This window comes from Grammomys surdaster, unplaced genomic scaffold, assembly GCF_004785775.1.
Source record: "Grammomys surdaster isolate TR1022 unplaced genomic scaffold, NIH_TR_1.0 206, whole genome shotgun sequence".
In the NCBI taxonomy this organism is placed as follows: Eukaryota; Metazoa; Chordata; class Mammalia; order Rodentia; family Muridae; genus Grammomys; species Grammomys surdaster.
Genome location: NW_021604651.1, coordinates 3,346,411 through 3,355,724, shown reverse-complemented (window position 1 = coordinate 3,355,724; position 9,314 = coordinate 3,346,411). Strand labels below are relative to the sequence as shown.

The following is a 9,314-nucleotide window of genomic DNA, read 5'->3' as shown; positions in this document are numbered from 1 at the left end:
GCCTAGCGGTGTCTGTGTTAGCTGCCATAGGGATTGGAGACCGGCTCTTGCTTTTAGTCGATTTTCAGCCAGCATCAATCCTGTGAAACACAGGCATGCAAGGGACTCTTGGCCCACATCTGTGTCTCCTTATATTCTTTCTTGATCAGTCCTTCAGCCTCTGGGGTGGAGGAGTGTCAGCCTGTGGTTTTGATCATTTCATTTAACATTTGTCTCCAGCTGGATGCCAGGTATCCCAGACTGTAGATGAAAGTCTTTCTGACTCCAACACATTCAGGTAATTGGGATATACACTTGGTGGGTGTTACGGAAATCTCTGAAGATGGCTGCCAAAATTAGAATTACGGAGAAGAGAAGTTTAGTACCTAAAATGGCAAATTCTACTTAGGTTTGTTTAAAAAAAATAGTTTTTTAAATGAGTCGCTGGATATCACATCCTGTTTAAGTGCTAAGTGCTGTGCGCTGCCTGGTAAATAATACAGACAAAAATCACTACTTCATGTACTTAACTTTCTATTCACTTATAGAGGAAGATAATAAGCAATGAGTGTAAGAAAAAAATAGAATGTGTAATTCAGAAACGGGGTAATTTTTTCTAAGTCTTAATGTTTAACTTCTGCTTTCTTTTTAAATAGCTAATGTAATTTAAATAACTTATAAATTCAAAAGACATGTATCGCCTGGATGTGTACATGTATACCACCTGCATGCCTGGTGCTCAAGGAGGCCAGAAGAAGGAATGAGATCTCCTGGAATTGGAGTTATGGATGGTTTGAGCTTCCATGTGGATGCTAGGACTTGAACCCAGGTCCTCTGGAAGAGCAGCTAGTGCTTATAACCACTGAGTCGTCTCTCTAGCTGCAGCTCTATTTTCTAACTTAGACATGGACACAGTACAGTTGGTACCTGGGGTACTATCCAACAAGCTATATTGAGAGTTTACTAGTAGCAGAGCCTTTATATCTCTGTTCTCTTCTTGTCAACAGAGAATTTGCCCAGACTGGAGGCAACTGAGCAGCTGTCATCGCTAGTATTCTATTTAATAATGACTTCACTCCTGTCACATGTCAGGTGCATCCAAGCAGCTGTGCACTGACCGGATCCCTCCCTTCTTCACATCTGAGTAATCATCCAAGGCCTATTTATCTTGTGGGAACTTTGCTTTCATCCTTGCCCTCTCCTTTCCTTCCCTTGTATGCCTCCAGTGGAAACGAGGTTAACATTCTGCTTGCTACAGGTGGATTATTGCAGATCTTCTCTTTACTCACTGTCCTACCATGATTTACAATTAACCTGCCTGACTGTACCTCCTAACATGTGCTATGTGTGTTAAGAAACTGAACTAATGCCATTTTTCTACTGTCCTTAAAGCCAAGCTACTAGAGTTTTGACTGTGCCCTAGTTGTTTTGAAACATAATTTTGTTCATTTTATTTGTTAACTTTGGAATATGCAGCTTTATTCTAGATGGTCAGTAAACATTTGCTACTCAAAAATTTTATGCCATCTGGACATGTATTCCCCAGCATACAAAGGCTGAGACAGCGTTAACATTGTGAGTCTGAGGTCAGCTAGGGCTACATAGTGAGAAACTGTCTGAATACACAAAACATAAGCATATACTGGACATGTAGGTATACACTCACTTCAGAGGTAGAGGGCAGGAATATCAGAAATGCAAGGACATCCTCTGACTTCTCTCAATTTGGAGGCCAGCCTGGGAGATACATGGGACCCTCTTTCGAAACAGAACAGCAACAAAATAGGGAGGGAAACCCCTCAGATTATGTCTGCATTTCACTGTCGTTGTGGGATATTATCATTTTCTCTTTGTTTTCTTTTTCTAATTACCTCACTGAATACCTTCTTTTTAAATGACTGCTGTTCTGGTCCTTCTAATTTGAAGTCTTACAAACTTTTTCAGTAGCATTGTTTTTGTGTTTTGGTCTCTAGTTATGCCACAAACAGTAATTCTATTAGCAGTTAGTTATATGGATATATGTCACAATATTTCATTGTTTAGTATGTGTTTGTTTTGCTCATCTCACAAGTTCCCACAAAGCCATGTGCCATGTTATACTTGTATGGTTAGAGTACTGAGGCTGTCATAGGCATGCACGCTCACTTTGTTGACATTCACTCATTCTTTCCATATGTTTCCTGGGCACATGTTAAATGCTGGTATTCCCACTTTCCCAGAGTTTACATCATGATGGAGAACTTAAGCTAACAGATGAACTGTTATGAATTGTGTTAAGTTCTGAAGTATTTTTACAGTTTGTTTGTTTTCTATTTCCTACATTTTTGGAAAGAAAACTAAGGTTTTTTTTACATAACACAGAAAATTTTATGACTTATACTTTTGAAGACTTACGCTTTTATACATTTCTTTGCAGTATTACTGTGAATATCAATCATAAAGGTGTTTTGAAACTCACTAAAATGGAGAAGAAGTTCTTGAGGAAACAGAGTAAAGCCAGGCATGTGTTGCTGAAACATGAAGGCATCCAGGCAGTGTCGTATCCAACTCAGGTGACCTTAAATTGTTATTACCATTTGAATGTGTATCAGTGTTAATGTATTATGGGTTTTTTGTTTCTTTTTCCGTTAATTAATTTATTTGCTCTATATCCCAGTCATAGCCCTCCCCTTTTTGCCCAGTACCATCATCACATCCCCATTCCTCCTTCCTCACTCTCCTTTTCCTCAGAAAAGGGGATTCCCCACCCCCTCCCCATGGGTACCAACCCACTCAGGCACATCAAGTTGCAGTAGGACTAAAAGCACATCTTCTCCCATTGAGGCCAGACAAGGCAGGCTAGCTAGGGGAAAGGGATCCAAAGACAGGTAACAGAGTAAGAGATAACCCTGGCTCCAATTTTTAGGAGACCCACATGAAGATCAAGCTTCACATCTGCTACCTATGTGTAGAGGGCCTACATTTAGCCGATGCATGGGGTTCAATCTCTGTGAGCCCCCATGTTCCTAGGTTAGTTGACTCTAGATTTTCTTGTGGTATCTTTGACCCTCAATCCTTTCTCCCACTCTTCCATAAGACTCTCGGAGCTATGCCTAATGTTAGGCCATGGATCCCTACATCTGTTTCCATTAGCTTCTGGATGAAACCTCTCAGCAGACAATTATACTAGGCTCCTGTCTGCGAGCATAGCAGAGTATCATTTATAGGCTCAAGGGTTAGCTCTCTACCATGGGTATCATGTTAATATTGTAAAGTATAGCTCAAAGTTGTAATTGCTCAGTGATGTGTTGTGCCCATATTAAATATACATTGTGGCAGGATAAGCTAGTTTTCCATTTATATGGTAACCTAGTCTGTAGTTTGAATTCCTTTTGCTAGTGGAAGTTGAATTAGACCAGTGGTTCTCAATCTGTGGGTCATAACCATTGAAAACCACATATTTTCAATGGTTGTAAGAACCCCTAACCATAAATGTATTTTCTTTGCTACTTCATGCATATAATTTTGTTATTGAAGAGTGTCTCATTTCCTAATACCATCAGAAGTACGTGTTTTTCAGTGGTTGTGACCCACAGTTGAGAACCACTGAACTAGAGCATGTTGCAGGTACATTAGTAATAATACTGTACAAGTCTTTATAGTTGATAATACAAATTCAACATTCATTATTGTGTTTAGTCCTTTTTAAAAGTCTATATGAGCTAGATGGGAAAACTATCTTGAGGTTAATTTCCTTTATTATAAACTAATTAGTGATTGAATAGAAACTTGAAGGGAGATCTTTTATATGCTAATATAATCTTCTTCCCTTTTCTATGTTACAAAGTATTTAGATTATATAATACAAAATATTTTCATTAGTCCTTATTTATAAAACCTTTTTACTGTCTGTTGGCAGTAATTAAATAAGATGATATGAGCTACTGTAAGGTTTCTTGGGCTTTAAATTGTAGCTCAGTTTAACTCCTCCTCACTTCTCTCCTTATTTAGATATGAGCACTACTTTTGACCTGGGCTTTATTTCTAAGCTGGGCATAGTATAGCATACCTAAAGCTTTTAGACTCTCAGAAGTACATCTACTTGTCTTTTATTTGTTAATGAAATGACTAATGACTTCTAAGTAGCCTCTGATCACTGTAGACACTAAGGTATGATTGGATAGGTCAACCTCGCCATGCTTTTTCCTGGGAAAGGAACTTGAGTTCTGTATTAGTTACGTTTATTATCACTGCAACAGAATATCTGACAGAATAAGGAAGACTGAAATTATTTTTTTTATCACAATTTAGAAATTACAGTTCATCATAGCAGAAAAGGCATGATGTAATACTGGCTCTGTTCTTCCACAATCCTCCCCAAAGTGTGGTCAGGTCTGTCACAACTTCTGGTACCACCTTGTTTAGGGTTTCTATTGCTGCAAAAATCCACCACAACCAAAAAGCAAGCTGGAAAGGAAAAGGTTTATTCAGCTTACATTTCCACAGCCCTGTTCATCACTGAAGGAAGTCAGGACAGGAACTCAAACAGGGAAGAATCTTGGAGATAGAAGCTAATAGAGAGGCTATGGATGGTACTGCTTACTGGATTGATTTCCCTTACTTTCTCTGCCTGCTTTTTTATAGAACCCAGGACCACCAGACAAGTGATGGCATCATCCACAATAGGCTGGGGCTTCCCCTGTTGATCAATAGTTTTGAAAATGCCTTAGAGCTGAGTCTTATGAAAGCATTTCCTCATCCAAGGCTCCTTTCTTTCTAATGCCTCTAGATTGAGTTAAGTTGATACAAAACAGCCAGTATACTGGTATTCTCAATTATGTTCTATGAGAATGTACATGAGAATAGGAAAAAGTACTTTGTTTCCTTTAGTGTCTCTATCTCAGTTTTATGTAAAGAATTGAAATGTTTTTGTAATAGTTGTCACATATAACCAAATTGTTATGGCATGTTTTGAAAATACCTTACTGAATAAGGTCCATGGTAAAGCAATCTGAGAATAAATTTTATGCTGTTCAATGTAATACTGTAGCAATGAGTTGACTGTGATATAAGTATATCCTTATATTTGTGTGCAAAATGTATTTGGCCAGACTCTATGGAAGAGAGTATTATCTTATTGTCCAACTTATTGTCAAGTCATTTACACCCTCTTCAAGGAAGATTATAGATAGCCTCATTTTATGTACTCAAATGAGTATTAATTTACTAATTTTGAGCTAAGTACAACTCAAAGAGTTAGTAAACTATTATACTGAGAACAAATGTGTCTTGTAGGCTAAGAGTGGTTTTCATATTTTAAAAGCATGCTAAATAAATCAAATTGAGAAACTTATATGACCACTTACATAACCATGAAACACTCTTTTTTTTAAGATTTATTTATTTATTTTATTTATGAGTACACTGTAGCTGTCTTCAGACACGCCAGAAGAGGGCATCCAATCTCATTACAGATGGTTGTGAGCCACCATGTGGTTGCTGGGATTTGAACTCAGGACATCTGGAAGAGCAGTCAGTGCTCTTAACCGCTGAGCCATCTCTCCAGCCCATGAAATACTCTTTTAAGAACATTTTCAACACTTGTTATAAAAAATGAAACTGATAAGAGTATACCATCCCAGCTGGGGAGTGGAGGTGCATACCTTTAATCCAAGTACTCCAGAGTCAGAGGCAGATGAATCTTGTGAGTTGGAAATCAGTCTGGTCTACAGAGCTAGTTCCAGGGCGGCCTACATAATTTATTCACAGTACATGGGTACTGTGGCACATGCAGTCACACAAACACACATACACATGCTTTTACACGTATACAAATAATATTTAGAAATGATAGGTGATAAATTACATGACATACTTTAGCACTGTATAGGGAATTTTTTTAAGTATAGTAGCATTAAGACCATGAACATCAAAATAAAGATAAGAGGATTCACTCTCTCACTCCAAATCCCTTGACTAGAGCTTAGCAGTCTTCAAAGTGACAGAAAGTAAACTTGCAACTTATAAAGGAAAGAAAATTACTTGAAATGTGGCTGAATCATTTTTGACAGAAAATTTCCTTGAGTAGAAATCTTTTCATGTTTTATGAACCTGGAATTAATTCTTTGATTCGATTTCTTGACTTTATTTTTTTGATAAACATGGCATAATGGTTATATTCAAAGTGTGAATTCCAGAAGACTAAAGGCAAGAGTGTTTAAACCTAGCTCCTTAATCACTCACTTAACCCGATCTTTGGTGAGTAGCTTTCTGCTTTATAAAGTGGGGCTCATATTATACAAATAAGCTTACTCTGATTTATTTATTTATTTATTTATTTATTTATTTATTTATTTATTTATTTTTGAAACAGGATTTCTCTGTGTAGCCCTGGCTGTCCTGGAACTTACTCTGTAGACCAGGCTGGCCTTGAACTCAGAAATCCGCCTGCCTCTGCCTCCCAAGTGCTGGGATTAAAGGCGTGTGCCACCACTGCCCGGCATTTACTCTGTTTTAAAGATCATGCGAAATATGATTAAATGGGTAAAGGAAAGTAAGACATTCATTCTCAAAGTATCAAGGTGACTACTGATTGCATGCTTCTTTCCCTAGATTTCTTTCCTTTCTTTTTATTATGCTAATTGAATTTCTGAACAATAGGAATTTAACTTTAACTTATATTTCTGGTTAGAAGAAATGAATATATCAACAATACAAGTACTTAAAAATAAGTGTTTATGGCATAGGAATACTTCCCCCCGCCAAATATTTAATAAATTAGTTTGTATACTTTGTATGAAGCTAACAGATGAAATAACTGTTTTTATGTACAAAGAAATAAGAAACTTTTTAATTACATTATTCTGAAATAATATAATTTTATTTTACTTTCAAATAAATAGGTTATATCCATTGCTTACTACCTACCTTTTTTTTTTTTTTTTTTTTTTTTTTTTTTAAAGAGCCTGGTTGTTGCCAATGGTGGTCTGGGTAATGGCGTGAGTAGGAAACAACTGCTCTTGACTTTAGAGAAATGTGGACCCGTGGAAGCTCTCCTCATGCCACCTAATAAGCCATATGCATTTGTAACATTCCATACTATTGAAGAATCCAAGAAAGCCTATTCTACCCTCAATGGAAAAGAAATCATTGATGATTTGGGGCAGAAGATCTTTCTGTACTTGAATTTTGTTGAAAAAGGTACCTTGAAGTTAACTTCTTTCAAGTTACTTTTTTGTGTGAATTCTCTTCTTATAATCTCTCTCAATTATTCTTTGTGTATGGGAAATGTGTTCTAGTGTGCTTGATCATGCTGTGCATGTGCAGGTCAAAGGTTAATTAGAGCCCTAATTCACTGCTAGTGGGAATATGGACAACAACTTGAAGTGGAATTTCCATATGATCCAGCTTTCCCACTCCTGGGCATATACCCAAATGTCTTAATGTTTACTTTTCTGTTGGCTAAGAATGTTGAACATTCAGAGATTTTTAGTTGTTTCTATTTCTTCTTTTGAGAATTGTCTGCTTTATTCATTTGCCTGTGAACAACAACAAAAAAAGTCACCAACAACAAAAAACTTCCCTTTGAATTCCTTTCTTTGCTACTACATTATTAGCATATAGAAAAGCTGATTTTTGGATGTTGATCTTGTATTCTGTTATTTTGTTGAAAGTTTTTCTCGGTCTAAGTTTCTGGTGGAGTGTTTATGAGCACAAATATAGATAACTTGACATCTTTCTCTAGGTTTACCTCTTTTATTTCTTCCTTTTTCTGCTCTAGTTAAGACTTTAAGCACTATATTGAATCAGAGTAGAGCGAAGACACTTATGTATCATTACTACCCTAATTTTAGAGAAAATAATTTAGTTTTTCTCTGAATATAAGTTTGCTGAATATATAGCCTTTATTATGTTGGGGTATAGTATTTTCTAGTTTCATCAAACTTTTTATCATGTGTGAAATGATCATCTGGTTTCTGTTCTCATTCTGTACTGTCTTACCCTTGACTTTTATTTTTTTATAACAATTTATATAATAAGTATTATGAAAAGCCTTATCCTTGAATGACTCAATTATATATGTACAAAGAGAAGACTTGGGATCCATTCTTTGCTGAAGAGAGCATAATATACAGTACTACTGGGTTTGTTTTGTTTTGTTTTTGCATTTTGCGGGAGCCATTTAGCGTTCTTACTTCTGAAATGACAAGAGCCGTTCAGACTGCTTGCTTCTGGGGCAGAATTCTTTGTATAGAAGAGTACAGGTTTTGCATAAGACTATTTTGTTTGTTTGTTTGTTTGTTTGTTTTTCTGTAGCACAATGGAAAAAATTAGGACTTCAAGCCTTACCTCCAGGCCTTTTGGTGGTAGAAGAAATTATTTCTTCTGAGGAGGAGAAAATGCTTTTGGAAAGTGTTAATTGGACAGGAGATACAGGCAATCAGAATTGTAAGTAACAATCTATGGTCCATAAATTAGATTGCTGGAAACTACCCTGTTTCTGCTCTTGCTTTTGTTGTGCACTACAGTTTTACTGGCATCCTACTCAAGATCACTGGAAGCAGCTTGGACCTAGTAATACGCAAGCTACACTGACAATTATTAAGTACAGTGTCATATATAACACTGGTAAAGTGATCAGTTCTAAATTCCAGTCTTTTATAAACCCCAGAGGAATAGCTTTTATCAGCCCTTCCACTGTTTGAAATCTTGTTTGGTTATTGACTTGGAGCAGCAGGTTGTTCTTAGTGACAACTTCCTGAAGAGGTTGAGCAGGGGATTGGAAATAATAGAAAGAAGCACGTAGGTCAGCAGGTCTTGCACAAGTATGTTTTATGTCGAACAAGCTTATTAAGAAGTACAACATCATATATACATTTTATAGGGGGAAAATGGAACAAAGTCAGGAGAAAGTTAATCAACTAATGTTGAACAAAAGAATACAAGGTATCTCATGTGTGCCACAGACCAAGTACTCAGTGGTGCTGGGACTGATAACTATTGTTTCTTCAAAAGAGAAAAGTCAGGTTCCCAGAAACTGAAACCTTGGCTCTTTCAAGGCCCTTGCCCAAGCCTCAGACTGAACCTTGCCAGATCTGCCATGGAGCAAGGACACAGAGTAAGTGTTCCTTTTCTCCTTTAATCATGGCCTCTGAGAAAGCCACAGACTGGCCTGGCTCTCAATAGCTCCTTTCTGCCCTGAGGATTCCTCTAAGTTCTCAGTAGTACAGGATAGCCCATAAACATGCAGCTGCTATGAGGGCTGCTCTGCCTCTTCCCAGATCATTAGCAACCCTGTGAGTGGCAGTGTATATCCACACTTCTGTCAGTCAGTATATATCCACACTTCTGTCAGT

The 9,314-nt window shown here is 37.1% G+C and overlaps 1 protein-coding gene across 1 annotated transcript in view; it reads left to right on the top strand.

The window, feature by feature from the left end:
- Nucleotides 1-235: 235 nt before the first annotated feature.
- Nucleotides 236-9,314, top strand: part of Alkbh8 (alkB homolog 8, tRNA methyltransferase) — a 53,789-nt gene continuing 44,710 nt past the window's right edge. Inside the window, exons 1-4 of the mRNA XM_028771357.1 lie at nt 236-277; nt 2,396-2,531; nt 6,921-7,158; nt 8,275-8,406. Coding sequence (XP_028627190.1) covers nt 2,442-2,531; nt 6,921-7,158; nt 8,275-8,406 — 460 coding nt within the window. The 5' untranslated portion in view covers nt 236-277; nt 2,396-2,441. The remainder of the gene's footprint in view (nt 278-2,395; nt 2,532-6,920; nt 7,159-8,274; nt 8,407-9,314) is intronic.